Consider the following 17,383-nt stretch of genomic DNA (forward strand, 5'->3'; position numbering starts at 1 on the left):
GGTCTCACTGAACATAGCGGACAATGAGGACTACTGAGACCTCAAGAACAATGGCAATGGGTTTTTGATCCTACTGCACGTATTGGCTTTGTGGGAGCCTAGGCAGTTTGGATGCTCACCTTACTAGACCTGGATGGAGGAGGGTGGTCCTTGGACTTCCCACAGGGCAGAGAACCCTGATTGCTCTTTGGGCTGATGAGGGAGGGGGACTTGATTGGGAGAGGGGGAGGGAAAGGGGAGGTGGGGAAGAGACAGAAATCTTTAATAAATAAATAAATAAAATAAAAATAAAAAAAAGAAAAAAGACAAAAAATACCCATAGTAGATTTTTAGTGCTAAATATGAAGTTTTGATAACTGTGCCAAATATAAAAAGTGGATTAGATACAAGCCTTATAAAGATTTTTCCTTTTAATATTACTTAGCTCTCTCCTTGAGGATTTCCCAGGTGTCTTAGCAAACCTGATGGCTTCTCAGTTTGTCTGCAGCTGGCATGATTTCTCTTTCTATGTGCTCACACCACAGGTTGGAGTGCCAAACATTTTTAATAAAATTTCAATTGTTCAATTTTACCAATAAAGACTCATAAGCCAGATGCTGGAATAAAAGCCTGCTAGCTCAGAGAGGCAGAGAAATCACCACCCAGATGACCTTCTGGATCCACAGTTAAGAGCTCCCTTATAGGAGACCTATGGGGAGGCTTATAACCAACCATAACTCCAGTCCTGGGGATCCAGCACCCTTTTCTGGCCTGTCAGAACCACGAAGCCTTGCAAATCACAAAACAGGATTTGGGGCTAAAGGAAAAATGCTTTGCTGCTTCAGGATGAAGCGGGCATAGGTCATGACTCCCTGCCTTACCCAGCATTCAAAACCCACAGCAGTTTGGTGAGCCAGGACCCAGACCAGTTCCTACTCCTGGGTCCTGCTGCCCCTTGGCGGCGGCTAGCGGCATCGCGGCTTCCGGAGGTCCCAGGACCGACAGAGCAACTTTGAATGTCCCATCAGACTGCAGGCTTCAGAGTCACCCAACTGCTGACATGGTTCACGAACCTCAAAGGCTGTTGGGGCCACACTGAAGAACCGGCTGTCTCCTGCATAGCCCTGTCTGGATGGAAGCCACACCCCAGCCCCTGGCATCCATATATCCAGAGTCTGGAATGTTGGGGTGGAAGTTCCATCCCAAGACCCCTCCCTGGGAGTTGCCTCGGTCCAGACTCTGCCCACAAGAAAGCCCCTCAAAAGATGACTCCTACCCGGATACTCAAGGCCACTCTCAAAGGGAATTTAAACTCCCCCCCCCCCGACACACACACACAAAGAAACATAATTTTCTGGTCTTTCTTCCCTGTCTCCTCTCTGGGGGACTGGAGCGCCATCCGGAAGCACTGGTGTCCAATAACCTGGGCTGTTTCTAGTTTGGTTTGATTTGGTCTGACTCGGATTATTGTGCCGGGCGGAGTGGTTTATGAGGTGCAGAAACTTTTCAAGCCCCTCACATCATAGTGTTACTTTCTTTCTCTTTCGTTGTTGATGTTGCCAGGGATTCAAGCCTGCATGTTGAGCACGTCATACCTGAACCACACCTCAACCCCACTAGCTTAGATGTAACCCAAAGAAAGGGTTCCCGGTTTCTTTTGGAACACCTTTTTTTTTTTTTAAATTAACTAATTTATTTTTTTAAAAACAATCCTTTCTCATTTTATATACCAACCCCAGTTTCCTCTCCTCCTGTTCCCTCCCCTTCTCCCCCACCCCAGGCCCCCCATCCACTCCTCAGAGAGAGTAAGGCTTCCCAAAGCATAGCACACTGCTTTGACACAAGACCCAGCCTTCCCCACTATATCTAGGCTGAGCAAGGTGTCCATCCAAAGATAACGGATTCTTTGGGAGCACCTTTAATCTCAGCCCTCAGGAGGCAGAGGTGGGAGGATCTCTGAGTTCCTGATCTACATAGGAAGTCCAGGACAGCCAGGGCTAGAAGGTGAGACCAGAACACAGGGATCCCCAAGACTGACACCTGGGGGGAGGGGTGGAGCAGGTGGTCATAAACTTTTCCCATGCTAGCCCTCAGGACAGTGCCCACAGCTGTCCATGTTCCCAGGCCTTGTGGCATGTGCCACCATCCTGGAGGGCTACAAAGCAGTCTGCTCCTAAGCAACCCACGGCCCCTGGGGTCAGAAGCAGGGACAGGTCATAGGTCACCATCCTTCCTTCTTCCTGGATGCCCACCAGCCTGGGACCCGGATAGGCCTACAGTGAGGAAATGCTGGAGAGCTCGAAGGCCCAGGACGAAGGAGAGGAAGCTGTCGGCACATTAGTACTTATTACCGCCTATAGACAGACAGACAACAGACAGAAAGACTGAGCCCCAGCCAGGAGGTGATGGGTTAGTGTTCAAGAGGAGACCACGGGTCCACCAAGTTACAGGGGAGCAGAGGCAGCCTCCACAGCTCTGTCCTAAGAGCTGAGCCGCAATCGCAGAAGCAGTGGAAGCTTTCACAGGTGCGACCCATCAGGGGCGGAGGTGACAGGGATGGGAAATGGTAAAGGTCCAGGAAGTCCAGGAAGAAGTGGCTTGGGCACACTCTCTTGAGGCAGAGTACTCAATGGAGGCTGGGGGAGGAGTGTGGAAGCCTCAGAGACAACAGGAGGGGGAAAGGGGACCCAGGTGACACTGTGTGCGGTGCAGAGTCCATGGGAGCCGGCAGCCCGGGGACCGAGTCAGAAGTTGGGCTTGTGTTTCTTGAGCTCCACCATGAGGTGATGAATATTGATGAGCTCGGCCCTGGCTGGCAGCGCCCGGAGCTGCGGCTGCGCCAGCACCCGGTGGAAGCGATGGTAGAGCTGGATCAGCTGGGTCAGCGCCCCCTGCACAGAGACGACAGGGGTCAGAGCTTCACGGGAATCTCAGACACAGCTGGTCGGTGACTTCCCAGAGAAAACAGCAAGGAAATCATCAGGCATGGGACACGGGAAGGGGCTGGGAGTGGCGGGCACCTGGATGATGCTGGTTCCATTTCTAAAGTTGGTGAAACTCCGCATGACATCCTGACTCAGAGACTCCACCGACGCCTTCCAGGAGCCACCAAAGCCACGGATCAGCTGAGTGACTCGGGCTGACACAGGGAAAGGGGAAAGGGAGTGTCAGAGCAGCCAGGCCTGGGGACCGTCTACCCCGGCAAGGCCTGCCCAGGGCACAGCCGTGCTCCCCGCTATGCCACCCCCTGTGCCCTGCCCCCCTCTCACTGTCCTGTTTAACTCTCCTCCCTGGTCCCATGACAACAGCCTCATACCTTCTTCCCCTCGAAGGCGCTCAGCCTGTCCACGCTCAATCAAAGCCTCAGCCTCCTTCACAAACGCCACCAGACCCCCAAAGGGAGGAGACAGCAACTCCTCAATGAACTCCTAGAGAGATGTGCAAGCCAGAACCAGAGTCAGGAGTCCGGGAACAAAGGACCCCATCTTGGACTGGGATGACGAGGAGGTGACACTCTACAGAACAGCCAGCCTCTGTGAACCTTCCAGGTGGTGATCTCACAAGGGGCAGAGGAAGTCCCCAAGGAAAACCAAGAGCCAATGAGCTGGCTCAGGGGGAGCAGTGCTGCCACTGGACCCCAGAACACAAAGTGGAAGAGCAAGAAAGGAGCCCGGTCCTGGAGTTGTCTTCTGACATACGTGTGTTTCATGACATGTGACTATGTCTGTCTGTCTGTCTGTCTGTCTGTCTGTCTCTCTCTCTCTCTCTCTCTCTCTCTCTCTCACACACACACACACACACACACACACACACTAATAATCCCCTATAAAGCAGAACTGTTTGTTTTGGCATGTGCACACACACACACATACATACACACACACACACACATACACAAGAGCAGTTGGACCTTTGTGGAGGATGGAGGTAGGAAGGATGAAGGCAGAGGCAGCCATGGACAGGACCTTCACCTGCACAAGCCACCGGATCTTTCTGTGGTGTCCTGGCCTGCCAAATGGGGACAATAGGTGGGGCCGCAGCCACCTTCACTCAGTTTATACTGTGAGGGTTAAGAAGCATCACCTGAGGGAAGTGTGAANAGTAGCATCCAGGTCTCCCTGCCACTCCCAGGCCCCACCTGTGTCCGAGCATTGAGCAGCTGCTGGAAACTCTCCACCTCTTTGCTGTCGTCAGCAGCCCGCTCCTAAGGAGACACCCTGAGTGAGGAACTTGGGGACACCCTTCACGCCAGCACCTCCCGCCACCCCACACTGCAGACACAGCGCTGAGCTGGTGGAGCTGACAAGCCGTGGGGACCCCGGGGAGGAGCGGCCTTACCATCAGCACACCCAGCATCATGTCGTAGTTGTTGATCAGAAACACAAGCTGCTCCTTCCTGGAGGAGAACTCCGCAGCCACTCGGAGGACAAAATTCTCCACCTCCACCTGCAACAGCTCAACAGAAGCAGCAAGTGAGAAAGCCAGACCTCAGGGCCCTCCCTCCCCATGCTGGGAAGTCTGTGTGCCAGCCCCACCTGTAGCTGTCCCAGCAGCTGCAGGGTGCGTTCATTGGGGATGGTCTGGTTGATGCTGACCAGCGCGGAGGAGAACTCAGCATAGCGGCGTGTGATCTAGGACCAGGGAGGGAAGACTCCCATGAGCCTGCCTGGCAGACACAACCTCCCAGCTGCCTCTGCAGCTCCTGCTCCCAGTCCCCTGTCCTGTATTGGCCAAACCACTAAGTGTGACCACAAGACTCCCTTGTTACCCTCACCCTCCCTCACATAGTGGGGCCGAGTGTCCAGCCCCCCAAGGCGCTGGGGGTCAGTGCTGCGGACGCTCTGGACATTCATCTCCAGGATCAGCTCAAACCGAGGCCACAGCAAGGCAAGCACCTGCTCCCAGTACCTGCAGGCTTAATCAGAACCAAAGGTCAGCTGGCTAGGGGGCTGGCAGGCCGTGGGTGCACAGCACCCTTCAGGGGAATGGTGACTGAGGGTGCAGGGGTGCGTGTGTGTGACACCAATGCTTTCTCTAAACACACACGGGAATAAGGTGAAGGACATCAGGTGAGGGACAGCCAGGGTCAGGATGGAGCTGTCTGTGTAAGATAAAGCCCTGACGTCTTAGGAACCAGGACCCGAGCGCAGCGACCTGTCCAGAGCAGGCACGTCCCTCTTGGCTGCAATGTTGCGGAATCGGAGAACAATGTGTATGCAGAGAAAAACAGCAATGGCGTCGTAGCAGTCGGCCAGGTAGGACTCCAGGTGTTTCTGTGGTGCAGCAACAGGCAGACGATCTGATGTCAGCTTGTTGTTCAGGTGGCTATGAGCAAATGGTGGTATATTTCTAGGGGGACAAGGCGCTGGCTGGGGAGACACCTCCTTTCCTGTCCATAGGCTCCTCCGGGGCCCCTGACTTGCTCACTGGCCTCAACTATAAAAGTTCCTCACAGCAGAAGCCAGGGCTGAGGATTTAAAGTCCCTCTTTACTGAGGAAAAACACAGAGGAAGTAGCAGGTTCCCGAGTTCTGAGGGCTTCCAAGGGGGTCATGTTGTGAGATAAACGCTTAGACTTTTTAGAACGGGACACTCCTGCTTTCAATCCTGCCACTTGTGACCCCACTGGATGTGGAGGAGCCCTGAGAACGGAGGGTAAAACACAGAATCCAGGGGCTTACCAGGGTCATGGCGAGTGTGCGGCCCATGACAGCGTGGAATAGGTCATGTGCAGCTGGGCCAGATACAACAAAAAATTCACAGATGAAAAGATATTCACAGCAAGAATTGTCGAGGAGGGCGTAGTGCTGGCTGCGGAAGAGAGCTTCGAATAGATACTGAGGGACAGAGAGAAGGGTGGGATCCAACACTGACCCCACAGATATGGGGCCTCAGCATATCTCAGGAAAGATTCTCTCACACACCTGACCTCCATGCAGGGAGGAACGCCCTGAACAGGCGCTGATGAGGGCACAGGACACTAGGAAAGCCTCCCCACAGCTGCTGCCTCACGACTGATACCGCCATGGCCAGTCTCCTGTGTCCCCCAATTACAGCAGGCCAGGGCCCCAAAGTCCACTCTGACACCTTAGGGGATTGATCCCAATCATGGAAGGGGAGCCTCATCATACCCTCTGCTCTCCACGCTGAGCAGTATGGGGCACCAGGATGGGGGCCTCAAGTTCAGTGGGGGAGATGACAGAACCCCGGGTGCCCAGGGTGAAGATGGTGTTCCTGCTTCGGAGGGACGGCTTCGAGAAGAATCGTGAATAACATCAGAGTCAGGGAAATCACTGAGACTGACCGGAGATTCCTGGGAAGTTAAAAATGACCTGGACACCCCCTTCCAGAACCAGGACCTCACTTCACCCGACACCTTAATGGGCATCAGGGAGTCTACAGACCCTCGGGGTCAGCATGAAGAACTTTAGGATGATATGCGCCTCTGGGAGGGGAAGCCCCACAGAGAGGGTAAGAAGCAGAACCTGGGGGCTGGAGCCAGGCAGCCCCACAGTGAGCCTGACATGGTGGGAGTGTGACAGGAGCCCCCGATCCAGGATATCTTTCTTTGCTGTGTCTTCCACACCCATTAGATCATCCTTCTCAGCAACCTCCTCGTACTAGAGAAAACGACAGAGAGCTCAACCATGGCCCCAGCACCAGCAGGTGTGGAGCTCCACCCTCCTCCAAGCCACCTCTGCCTGCCCAGCTCACCTGCACTTTCATGAGCCGCCCCAGGTAGGAGCGGAAGTAAGACAGGTAGATCTTGCTCAGTGTCTCCACATACTCATCCCTGATCTCCTTGGCTGTTGCTCGCTCGTTGCCCAACAGGAACTGGTAGAAGAACCTGGAAGGGCCAGGGCGCGTCAGACCCTGGACATTCACGGTGGGCTGCTGAAAAGCTCACGGTCCCTGTGTCTGTCCCAGGGTGGCGACCTGTACTTCAGCAGGGCTGTCTGGGGGATCTGATAGTTGGTCATCGGCTTGCGGAAGGAATAGATCTTCTGGAGGATGAACTCGCGGATCTTTGTCACCGCCTAGATGTGGGGGACAAAGAGGCCATGAAGCTGTAGAAGGAAGCAAGGAGGTGACAGATGTGAGGGTAAAGGGAAGGCAGAGGATACTAGGATACTCTGGTTGTGTTTTTGTTTATATTTTGTTTGTTGAGTCAAGGTCTACGTAGACCAGGCTGGCCTAGAACTCACCTGCCTCTGTCTCCCAACTGCTAGGGCTAAAATCACTTACCACCATGCCTGGCCTTATTTTTCAGACTGTTTTTTTTTTTAAATATGGAATGCTTTATAAATTTCATGTGTTCTCCTACACGGAGGCTATGCTAATCTTCTCTGTATTGTTCTAATTTTAGTTTCTACATTGTTAGCTTTTGAGACGGGGTCTCATGTATTTCAGGCTGGCCCCAAACTCCCTGTGTAGCAGTGAATGACCCTGAAACTTCTGATCTTTCCTCTGTCAGCTCCTGAGTGCAAGGACAGCAGGCAAGTGCCAGCAGGTCAATGTCTGCAGAGCTGGGGTGGAACCCAGGGCTTCGTGCACACTAAGCAAGTGCGCTACCAACTGAGCCACATCTCCAGCTTCTCCAGATTTTCGGGGAGACCAGAGGGCCAGTGAGCACCGCACTGAGGGAAGCTGCGTGGGTTCTTGGGAGGTGACTCTAGTGTCCACACCCTACCTTGACCCGCAGCCGGTCTAGCACGCCCCTGACGTCTGCGCAGGCAGCTGTGCCTCTTGCCTCCTGCTCTCTGACTGCAGCTGCCTTGGCGTCCAGCTCCTGCAGCTGCTCCAGGAACCTGGGCTCTGTCACTGGAGCTTCCAGAATTGCTCTGAGGAGCAGGGAGGACGGGGGTCAAGAGAAGGGACAGTCAACAGTGCTGAAACAGACCGACCCACACCCTCACAGCTTGCAGTCATTTTTGCCTCCGTCCCGTCTCATACCTTCATTATACATACAGAGGTCTCAACTCCTGAGCCCGCCTCCCCACAGGCTCCTCACTACACACCTGATCTTGGATCACGCCTAACCCACGTGCTATCCTATGGTGGCTAAAGCAGGGTTTGGAGTTATTAACCCAGCCATTAATTTCTACAACTTTTTTTTTTTTTTTTTTTTGGAGTTTTCGAGACAGGGTTTCTCTGTAGCTTTTTTTTTTTCAGTTCCTGTCCTGGAACTAGCTCTTGCAGACCAGGCTGGCCTCGAACTCACAGAGATCTGCCTGCCTCTGCCTCCCGAGTGCTGGGGGATTAAAGGCGTGTGCCACCACCGCCCGGCTTCCACAACTTTTTAAAAACAAGATCCCACTCTGTAGCCCAGGCTGGTGACCTGTAGCATCCTACTGCCTGGACCCACTCTGTAGCCAAGGGTGATCACTTGCAGCAAACCTCCTGCCTGGACCTTCCCAAACGTGAGATTACGGGCATGAGCCAGCACTCCTGGTCTCTAGATGGTACCTGACAACCTCAGCCCGACCACCTGCTCTGGACAGGGACCCTTCAAACCAGCGACTCACGTGACCAGAGCAGAGGGCACCACTAGCCCATCTACAAGTTCCCCAAGTTTCCCCCGCACTGCTTGTCGGTTACGAAGTCGGATGTTCATGGCTCCTGACTGCTCCTGCAGGGTCCGGATCTCGGAGCTGATGGAGCTGAGGTCGCTCTGGAAAGCTCCCAGCATCTGCTCCATGCGCTACGGGGAGGGCAGGAAACACTGTGGGCATGTCACCCAAGTGTCTGAGTGAACACCCCAGGATCCAACAGCCCAGGAGGGCGGCACATATTCATTTGCCCAGGGAACAAAAAGTACTGCCAAAACAAAACAAAAAACAAAACAAAACAAAAAAACAGGAGCAGAGGGCATGACACTGTCAAGGCTGTCAGGGGCCACAGACAAGGGCCACCAACCTCCAGGACAGCGTCGCAGGCTGTGATCTGATTGTGCAGAGACGCGATGTTTTCACTCTCTTGGATATCTGACCCCCAAAAGTCAAGGGCTTCTCACTGAACACAGAGTTCTGAGGACCAGCAGTACTCCCCCGAAAGTCTCCCCAAAGTGACAGAAACCTTAGAGAGAGATACCATCCCTGTCAGGGCTACCTGCATCACACCACCCCAGACCCCATCTTTTCCCTCTGCTGGGGGATACAGTCCCGGATGGACTTTTGCTCAATCTGCTGCAGCTCCAGCTCCACCTGCTTCGAATAGTGTCGCAGATCCACACCCTGGGGAAATGACAAGAAGTCAGGAAGAAGCCCCGGTGAAAGGACACCAGAACAGACTCAGTGCCGGGCTGGAGGGGACTGAGGAGGGGGGGTGGGGCAGACTGGCATAGTGGAGAGCCTCACCGTCTTGAGAGCTTCCTTCACTAACTCATCCTCCAGATTTGCTTGGATGTGAACTGGAAACAGACATTTTCCATCAGGGTCCAGCGCCACGCCTCCCTCTGCCCGCCCTGGGCACCTGCACACCAGCCTGCCCTTTCCTTCCGACCCAGTGTCTCCAGTGATAAGGACAGCAGCTTTGGCTCTGCTGCTTCAGTTCCTCAGTCTAGCCAACCACGGACCAAAAATATTAAATGGCAATCCCAAAGCGTGATTTAGAAGCTTTTAAGGGTGCGGCATTCTGAGAAGTTGAAGGCCCCCTCACCCGCCTTGGACTTGCATTGTCTTTGCTGGATGCATCTACGGGTGTGTGTGGTACCAGCCTGTCAATCACTCACTAGCTGTCTTCGTGATCAGATTGGCTGTCTGCACATGTCTATGCTCAAACAAACCTTGTTTTCACTAATAAGAGTCCGGAAGAGCAAAAATGGGGACTCAGCAATTTTATCATAATAAAATAGCTGTTCATTTCTTACTGAACCTAAATTGGAAGTTAAACCTCAATTCATCGATTAAACTTTATACTGCATTTAAAAAAAACATGCAGGGGTTAGTATGGGGGGGTCATCTGTCGGCCGCATAACATATTCCTAAAGGATAAAGGGGCTGGCTACGCTGCCCCCACCCACGCCACCACTCACCATCCACTTCATCCAGGATGAATTCATCAGAGGTGATATCCAGCTCCCCAAGCTGCAGGGGCTCTTGGAGTCCGGAAGCACCCCCCTGAAGAGGGGCAGATTAGTGAATGTGGGATACAGAAAGGCGGGAAACAAAATACAGCGGGATACTCCTAATCCTGAAAGTGAGGTGGGGGCGCTTTCTCTGGGGAGTCACAGTTAGTGGGCCAAAGATTCTCACGCACTCAGATCTACTTTTCAGGGCTAATGAGTAGAAAATATGTCAGAAAAAAAAAAAAAACAAAACAGGCAATTCGCTGGAGGTGTTCAAATGAGAAAAACTAGGATTAGCCGGACTTGCCTTTGAATTTAGGACGGCTGTCTTGTTACCTCGGGTGTTGTACCATCGCACCCTACGAGATCCAGATGCTAAAATTGTGAGCTTACATGCTGTGTACCTGTGTGTCGGGTGCACCCTCACTCATACTCATTCGGCTAAATCCTAACGACGACCTATAAGGTAGGTCCGAATAACGCCTCTCCTGTACAGGTGTGGGAAGCGAGGCCTCGGAAAACACAGCTTACAAGTGGTGGGGCTGGAAGTGGGAGCAAGGCATCAGGCTCCAGAGCCCACGTTCTGAATCTTTTACACTACTTCCTCTTTTCTACTAAGAATTTTTTTTTTTTTTTCTAGCGTGAATAGGAAGCTGACACTTGTCCGTGGGACTTGAGTTCCTGCCACTCTGGTCCCTATGAAGGCTCGGTCACCATCACCGGGAGCAGGAGGAGACCGTTGTCTGAGCTCAGCCTCCACCTTCCTGAGGACACTCCCGAGGACACACTGCCCCGTGATCTCACCAGCGGGCCCTCCTCCTCCTCCATATCTGAGGCCCCGGCCCGCAACACCAGCTCGCGGGCAGCCGCCGCCATGGTCGCCGCCGCGGCCATTCCCCCGCAGCCTCACTTCCGTCGGCTGTCAGGCTCGGAGTCCGTTTTCAGAAGCAAAAACCACAAGTCCCAGAACGTCTTGTCTGGCGCAAAAAAAAAAGTTCCGTGATATTTGAGCTAACGTGATTAACTCCAGTCTCCCCTGTGAGACTCAGATCACTTCGGCCAAGTGCGAAAGCGAAGGAAGGCGATCGCCTCAAACGAACACAATCCTGCCCCGGAACCTTCGCTGCGCGCACGCCCGGAACAGGACCCTTACGACGGTAAAGACGACCGGACCGGAAGTTATGATCCCCAATCCAAACTCTCAAAATTCGACTCCTCGCGGGGAGAGAAGCCGTTTCCTGAAGCGCGCCTGCTAGATAGCCCCGCCTCTTCCTCCGGGACGGTATATAAGGACGATGCGTCATTTCCGCTCCCTCTTCCACGGGAGGCCTACACGCCGCCGATTGTGCCACCGCCATGGTAAGAGCGGACTCCGCGCCGGCATCGGGCGACATCTGAGCCGGGGCAGGGAGCGTTTTCCCGTCGGGGGTCTGAGGAGGCCCTGGGCTGCCTGCCTGCATCTCCCCCGAGATGATGGCGCGCGACCGAGGACGTGGAGTTCCGGGGAGGAAGGGGCATGCCCTGCACGCACCAAAGTTGCAGGAGCCTGGCCGGGTGGGTCCTCCGCCTCCCGTGCCCGGAGCGCATTTGGCCGCGGCCAGCGTCCCCCGTCGTGTCCGGGGTTGCATCTTCCCGCACCTGAGCGTCTGCGGTGAGCGCTGAGCTGTGGAGGAGCTGGCAGAGTAGGGCTCCGTGCTCGCCGGTGGACCCCCGCCTCAGCCGCCTTTTCGGCTTGGTAGCCACCAATGTCTGTTTGTCCCTCGTGTCCTTGCAGTCTCTCGTGATCCCGGAGAAGTTCCAGCACATCCTGCGAGTACTCAACACCAACATCGATGGGCGGCGGAAAATAGCCTTTGCCATCACTGCCATTAAGGTAAAAGCAGCAGGCAGGGGATGCAGAAGAGAGGAGACATGGGGCGTGAGTGTGGTCCTGGCCAGCGTTGTGAGAGCCGCCCTGAAGTGTTCTCTGTGGCACACTGTAGCGGTGAAGCTTGGGTCGGATTTCTGTGAATTCACATCCGTGGATCTGGAGTGTTATTGGGGGGCGGCCTACAACACAATGCCAGGAGTAAAAGGTAGCTTTTGTTGTAGTTGGAATAGTCAACGCAGAGGGTGAGTGGAAGCTTGCATAATTCTCTTTGCGGAGCTGAGAGCCTTCTAGGTATGGACATTATTCATTTTTACCAGAGTTAGTGGTTTTGTAACTATAAACATCTTGCCAGTCAGTCTGTACCCCTTGAGGGCAGGGCTAGCCTGTCTGCCATCCCAGGTTTCCTGTGTGTTGGCTTCTTGTGAGCCGTTAGAGGATGGTGGTCCTGAGGGGTGTGAGGAAGTCTGGGGGTTGTTGAAAGGCCTGGGGTGATGCTTGTGCTGTGGGACCTACCTTTTCAAACTTGAGCATCTTGCTGATCGTAGAAGAGATCATGGCACGGTGTCTGGAGATCCTGTGTAGTGAGGGTTCCTAAGAAGTAAAGCTTGTTGAAGATAGGGGAGAAGGATTCGGAATTTGAGGAAAGGGATTATGGGGGGTGGTCTTCCAGATCAGAGGTATGGTTAAGATGTACTTAAATTAACCAAGAAAGGGTGAGAGATAGGAGTCTGCCGTGACTTGTTTTCTGAATTGTTTTTTTTTCCCCCCTGTGACAGGGTTTAACTTGTTCTGTATAATAGGCTGGCCTTGAGCTCACAGAGATCCACCTACCTGCCCTCTACTTCCCAAGTGCTGGGGTTAAGGCCTGAACCGCCGCCACCCAGCGGTTTTAGGAATTGGTTTTGTTTTGTTTTGTTTTGTTTTGTTTGAGACAGGGTTTCTCTGTAACAGCCCTGGCTGCCCTGGAACTGGCTCTTGTAGACGAAGCTGGCCTCGAACTCGAGAGATCCACGGACCTGCCTCTGCCTTCTGAGTGCTGGTATTAAAGGCGTGTGCCACCACCGCCCAGCTGGCTTTATGAATTCTTTAAGGCTGTGTTTTGCTTCTTAAGGTGGTAAACTGGTGTTTGACCATCTGGAAGCTTGTAGGAAGGGGTTGGGCAGATGTGGGAAGTACTGCCTGCCCTTGCTTGTAGGGTCTTCTATAGTACTGTCAGAAATCCCGTCCTTCCGAACTGCTGTAAATAGCAAGAGTCAATTCTTAAGTGTTTACAAAACTCAGAAAGCCTGGGCTGGCGCCCCATGTTGTGAAATAGTCTCACCCTAGCTGCGGCCTGGCCTGCGCCACCAAGCTGGCATCACACATGCACCTTCAGTACCTGCAGCCTTGAATGCAGAACAGGGTCTCACAAGAACAAACACAGTGTGGAGACTGCGGAGCGTGTGCACTTGCTCTGCCTGCGTGGCTGTCAGCACATATGTGCTGGGCCTGGAAAAGCAACCAGAAATCTTACGCTGAGCTGCTCTCCAGCCCCTAAAACAACACTTTTTTTCCCCATTAAATTTAGGAGGCAGAGGGCTGGAGATATAGCTCAGTGGTTAAGAGCACTGACTGCTCTTCCAGAGGACCCGGGTTCAATTCCCAGCACCCACATGGCAGCTCACAACTGTCTGAATATCCAGTTGCAGGGAATCTGACAACTTCACACCAATGCACATAAAAATAAAGTTAAATAAACCATAAAAATATTTAAAAAAAAATTTAGGAGGCAGAGAGTCAAACCCACTTTGGGGTTCAGAGAGCTCTACTTTACTGTCTTACAGCTTTAACAGGCATTTGTGTGTGGCCATCTACTTAATCCAGTCATGTTTAGGAGGGGCGTGCGGTCACCCTTTGGGTGTATTGAGGTGAATGTATATGATATGTAGGCACACTGCAGCCAGTGTTGTGGTCTTCGTTGTCACCTTCAGTTTGTGGGTCTTGACTGCCATTCTGGGCCTCCTGTGGGGTGTCATCTGGACACTTTTTGTGTTCCCTGGGCTGTGCACCTCATCCCAATCCTTGGTCAACACAAAAGATCCTGAATTTGTTCCCTTGTTGAGAAAAGGGCCTCTCATTCTTCACCGGGCAAAATCTAAGTTCCTGAAACCGGAGGCTGGGCACCACGGAGTCAAATTTGAGTTTCTGGTGTGGCCTGAATAGATGACATCTGGAAGAGTGGTCTGGGAAGTGACAGAATGGATTCCCTGTGGGTTCTATCGTTACGGGATTGGTGAATTTAGACAGGTTACTCTCCTGGTTCTCCTGAGTTCAGAGATTAAAGGTGTGTGTGTGTGTGTGTGTGTGTGTGTGCAGTCTGTGCTTGCTGAGTAAATAGGTTAATAAGAGGGTAAGCCAAACCTCTTTCCTAAACTTTTCCCCAGGGTGTGGGGCGAAGATACGCTCATGTGGTGTTGAGGAAAGCGGACATTGACCTCACCAAGAGGGCTGGAGAGCTCACGGAGGACGAGGTGGAGCGTGTGATCACCATCATGCAGAACCCCCGGCAGTACAAGATCCCAGACTGGTTCTTGAACAGACAGAAGGATGTGAAGGACGGGAAGTACAGCCAGGTGCTGGCCAACGGCCTGGACAACAAGCTGCGCGAGGACCTGGAGCGGCTGAAGAAGATTCGGGCCCATAGGGGGCTGCGCCACTTCTGGGGGTGAGTGGGGGGCATCACATGCTTGCTCTGAGTGGGCTGCTGTCTGACCTTGCTGGTGTGTGACCTGTGGTTTGTTTTCCTCCTGCAGCCTTCGTGTCCGAGGCCAGCACACCAAGACCACTGGCCGCCGGGGCCGCACTGTGGGTGTATCCAAGAAGAAATGAGTCCCTGGGCCTTTGCTGTTAATAAATAGTTTATATGCCTGTGACCTCGGTCTCTGTCTTCCGTGTGGCTGGGTGGCGGTGGGGGAGGATTCTGCAATGGTTGGCTGGAGGGGGTCCCTGCTGTGACAACTTCGGTGTGGTTGAATTAAAATACCTATCTCTCACACACAGGCTCCTGTGCATGAGCTGAGGCCTATAACCCAGCTCTGATTACTAACTGGAGAACAGTGCAGTCCTATCTCTTGCTTTCTGTTTGGTATAAGGTTGCAGGAACAATCATTGGTCTTCATGGAGACTGCCAGTCCCCACCCTTTGGCACAATCATGTCTGGGCGGGAACAGGTGTTGCCACGGGTGTTGGTAACCCCAAGGGGGAGCTTGAGCAAGGATCAAGCTGGATCTCTGTCAGTACGGAAGAGTACAGAGCTGTTGAGAAGTGGGCAGAGGTGTTGCCGCGGGCTTGGGCAACCCCCAGGAAGAGCTTGAGCAGGCAAGAGTACAGAGCTGTTGAGAAGTGGGCAGAGGTGTTGCCGCGGGCTTGGGCAACCCCCAGGAAGAGCTTGAGCAGGCAAGAGTACAGAGCTGTTGAGAAGTGGGCAGAGGTGTTGCCGCGGGCTTGGGCAACCCCCAGGAAGAGCTTGAGCAGGCTTTAGATCTCAGTGCAAAGTACGTGTAGTTAAGAGTAGTGTTGAGTGGGCACATCGTGGCCGGATGCTGCTCCGGTGAGTTAATGGGCGTTGGCAACTCCAGAGGTCCTAAATACGGGAACTAGGTGGCCCGGTTCCCTACACGCTTTACCGCAAGAACGAATACGGGAAGGGCTGGGCCAAGCGCGATGCACGCTGCTTGTCGACTTCCGGCCTTGAGTGGCATGATGGGAAGGCAGTGGGGGAGGGGCGCAATGGAGGAGCCGAGCTTGGCGTGTGGGCTAGGAGAAGATTGTGGTTCCCAGAGTCGCTGCGGTGGGCTTGGGGCTGCACCTCGCAATGCGCCAGGCCCGCCGCACACAGGCCTTCGTGTTTCTGCTGCCGCGGCCGGTTAGGGCCGCTTTCCCGCCTCCTGGCGCTCTAACAGTTCTGCCCACAGGTCTCCGCGGCTCACCATGCCGGTCAGCCTCTTCCGGCGCCTCCTCCTGGCGATCCTGCTGCTGGTGATCCTCTGGACCCTCTTTGGACCCTCCGGCTTCGGGGAGGAGCTGCTGAGCCTGTCTCTGGCGTCCCTGCTGCCTGCCCCAGCCTCACCCGGGCCGCCCCTCGCCTTGCCCCGCCTCTTGGTTTCCAACCCCCAGGCCTGCGCTGGCCCCGGACCCCCTCCCTTCCTGCTCATCCTGGTGTGTACGGCCCCGGAGCACCTGAACCAGAGGAACGCCATTCGGAGGTCTTGGGGCGCCATCCGCGAGGTCCGGGGGTTCAGGGTGCAGACGCTCTTCCTCCTGGGAGAACCTACAGGACAGCACCTCGCCGCCGACCTGACCTCGGAGTCGGCGGCGCAGAAGGACATCTTGCAGGCCTCCTTCCAGGATTCCTACCGCAACCTCACTCTCAAGACCCTCAGCGGGCTGAACTGGGTGAATAAATACTGTCCTATGGCCCGCTACATCCTCAAGACAGACGACGACGTGTATGTCAACGTCCATGAGCTGGTGTCAGAGCTGATCCAGAGAGGGGGTCCTTCAGAGCGGTGGCAGAAGGGCAAGGAGCCACAGGAAGAGACCACAGCTGCCCATGAAGAGCGCAAAGGCCAGGCGGTACCACTTCTGTATCTAGGCCGAGTGCACTGGCGGGTACGCCCCACTCGGACCCCAGGGAACCGGCACCACGTGTCAGAAGAACTGTGGCCTGAAACCTGGGGTCCTTTCCCACCTTATGCCTCGGGCACAGGGTACGTACTGTCCGCCTCTGCTGTGCGGCTCATTCTGAAGGTGGCCAGCCGGGCACCCCTTCTACCTCTAGAGGATGTCTTTGTGGGAGTGAGTGCAAGGCGAGGGGGCCTTGCCCCCACACACTGTGTCAAGTTGGCTGGCGCCACTCACTACCCCCTGGACAGGTGCTGTTATGGGAAATTTCTGCTAACATCCCACCAGGTGGATCCCTGGAAAATGCAGGAAGCCTGGAAGCTGGTGAGCGGACGGGATGGGAAAAGGACTGAGCCCTTTTGCTCCTGGCTCCAGGGATTCCTGGGCGTCTTGAGGTGCCGGTTCATAGCCTGGCTCAACAGCTAAGGCAGCTCCTCAGAGACCTGTGCCCAGGCTGCAGCTCCCTCCCTGCGGTGACCCATCTCCTCACAGCAGACTCTGAAGCCACTACCAGGCCTGTCCTGAGAGAGCCAGACAGCAGGGAGGGATAAAACGCAGGAGGGGTGCCAGGGAGACTGCTGTCACCAGCTGGGACAGGAGCCCAATAAAACGTCTCCACCCCAAGTGCAGGTCTTCACCTGTCTTCACCAGGACCTCAGCACACCTGCTGTGCTGCACAGAAGTCCATCTCGGGGCAGTAGGTGTGGGGTAGGAGAGGCAGGGCAATGAGCTGAGTCTAGAACAGCCCCATACGGGGAAAACATCTACAGGGTGATCCAGATACTTCTCCAAAACCTTGTTTAACAC

The 17,383-nt window shown here is 54.3% G+C and overlaps 3 protein-coding genes and 1 pseudogene across 6 annotated transcripts; 2 read left to right on the top strand and 2 right to left on the bottom strand.

Annotated features, from left to right (window-relative positions):
• Positions 1 to 313: 313 nt before the first annotated feature.
• Vps52 (VPS52 subunit of GARP complex) lies at positions 314 to 11,141 on the bottom strand. Of its 2 annotated transcripts, XM_050138892.1 has the most exons (20): positions 10,849 to 11,141; positions 10,012 to 10,096; positions 9,335 to 9,387; positions 9,136 to 9,211; positions 8,895 to 8,962; positions 8,504 to 8,679; positions 7,669 to 7,819; positions 6,915 to 7,015; positions 6,693 to 6,825; positions 6,541 to 6,598; positions 6,110 to 6,243; positions 5,660 to 5,815; positions 5,134 to 5,252; positions 4,764 to 4,887; positions 4,515 to 4,610; positions 4,318 to 4,425; positions 4,118 to 4,183; positions 3,296 to 3,407; positions 3,000 to 3,118; positions 314 to 2,870 (listed from the first exon to the last, which is right to left on the bottom strand). In XM_050138892.1, exons 1-20 carry the CDS (start codon positions 10,936 to 10,938, stop codon positions 2,724 to 2,726), a joined length of 2,172 nt encoding a protein of 723 aa, XP_049994849.1. In that variant the 5' UTR covers positions 10,939 to 11,141; the 3' UTR covers positions 314 to 2,723. The 2 variants fall into 2 exon arrangements, with proteins under 2 accessions (XP_049994849.1, XP_049994857.1); XM_050138900.1 differs by lacking the exons at positions 9,335 to 9,387; positions 10,012 to 10,096; positions 10,849 to 11,141 and having other exon boundaries at positions 8,895 to 8,966; positions 9,136 to 9,150.
• On the bottom strand, positions 7,262 to 7,356 carry LOC126502848 (uncharacterized; annotated as a pseudogene).
• A 127-nt stretch (positions 11,142 to 11,268) lies between the features above and the next one.
• Positions 11,269 to 14,826, top strand: Rps18 (ribosomal protein S18). 2 transcript variants are annotated; one of them, XM_050139211.1, is made up of 4 exons: positions 11,269 to 11,403; positions 11,819 to 11,917; positions 14,338 to 14,618; positions 14,707 to 14,826. In XM_050139211.1, exons 1-4 carry the CDS (start codon positions 11,401 to 11,403, stop codon positions 14,780 to 14,782), a joined length of 459 nt encoding a protein of 152 aa, XP_049995168.1. In that variant the 5' UTR covers positions 11,269 to 11,400; the 3' UTR covers positions 14,783 to 14,826. The 2 variants fall into 2 exon arrangements, with proteins under 2 accessions (XP_049995168.1, XP_049995160.1); XM_050139203.1 differs by lacking the exon at positions 11,269 to 11,403 and adding an exon at positions 11,503 to 11,598.
• Positions 14,827 to 14,966: 140 nt separating this feature from the next.
• Positions 14,967 to 17,302, top strand: B3galt4 (beta-1,3-galactosyltransferase 4). 2 transcript variants are annotated; one of them, XM_050139065.1, is made up of 2 exons: positions 14,967 to 15,271; positions 15,868 to 17,302. In XM_050139065.1, the coding sequence occupies exon 2, from the start codon at positions 15,884 to 15,886 to the stop codon at positions 17,000 to 17,002; it is 1,119 nt and encodes a 372-aa protein (XP_049995022.1). In that variant the 5' UTR covers positions 14,967 to 15,271; positions 15,868 to 15,883; the 3' UTR covers positions 17,003 to 17,302. The 2 variants fall into 2 exon arrangements, with proteins under 2 accessions (XP_049995022.1, XP_049995013.1); XM_050139056.1 differs by lacking the exon at positions 14,967 to 15,271 and adding an exon at positions 15,278 to 15,503.
• Positions 17,303 to 17,383: the final 81 nt, after the last annotated feature.

Source organism: Alexandromys fortis, unplaced genomic scaffold (assembly GCF_014885135.2).
Source record: "Alexandromys fortis isolate MF-2015 unplaced genomic scaffold, M_Fortis_MF-2015_v1.1 scaffold_9, whole genome shotgun sequence".
Taxonomy (NCBI): domain Eukaryota; kingdom Metazoa; phylum Chordata; class Mammalia; order Rodentia; family Cricetidae; genus Alexandromys; species Alexandromys fortis.

Bases quoted from the DNA above. Each gene is read 5' to 3' on its own strand.
- Rps18 (XM_050139203.1), top strand. From the start codon at position 11,515: ATGATGGCGCGCGACCGAGGACGTGGAGTTCCGGGGAGGAAGGGGCAT. The intron at 11,599-11,818 runs GTGGGTCCTCCG...GTGTCCTTGCAG, and splicing joins AGTTGCAGGAGCCTGGCCGG to TCTCTCGTGATCCCGGAGAA. The intron at 11,918-14,337 runs GTAAAAGCAGCA...ACTTTTCCCCAG, and splicing joins TTGCCATCACTGCCATTAAG to GGTGTGGGGCGAAGATACGC.
- Vps52 (XM_050138892.1), bottom strand. From the start codon at position 10,938: ATGGCCGCGGCGGCGACCATGGCGGCGGCTGCCCGCGAGCTGGTGTTG. The intron at 9,388-10,011 runs GTGAGTGGTGGC...GTCTGTTTCCAG, and splicing joins CATCCTGGATGAAGTGGATG to TTCACATCCAAGCAAATCTG. The intron at 6,599-6,692 runs GTGAGCTGGGCA...CGTTTTCTCTAG, and splicing joins GGCGGCTCATGAAAGTGCAG to TACGAGGAGGTTGCTGAGAA.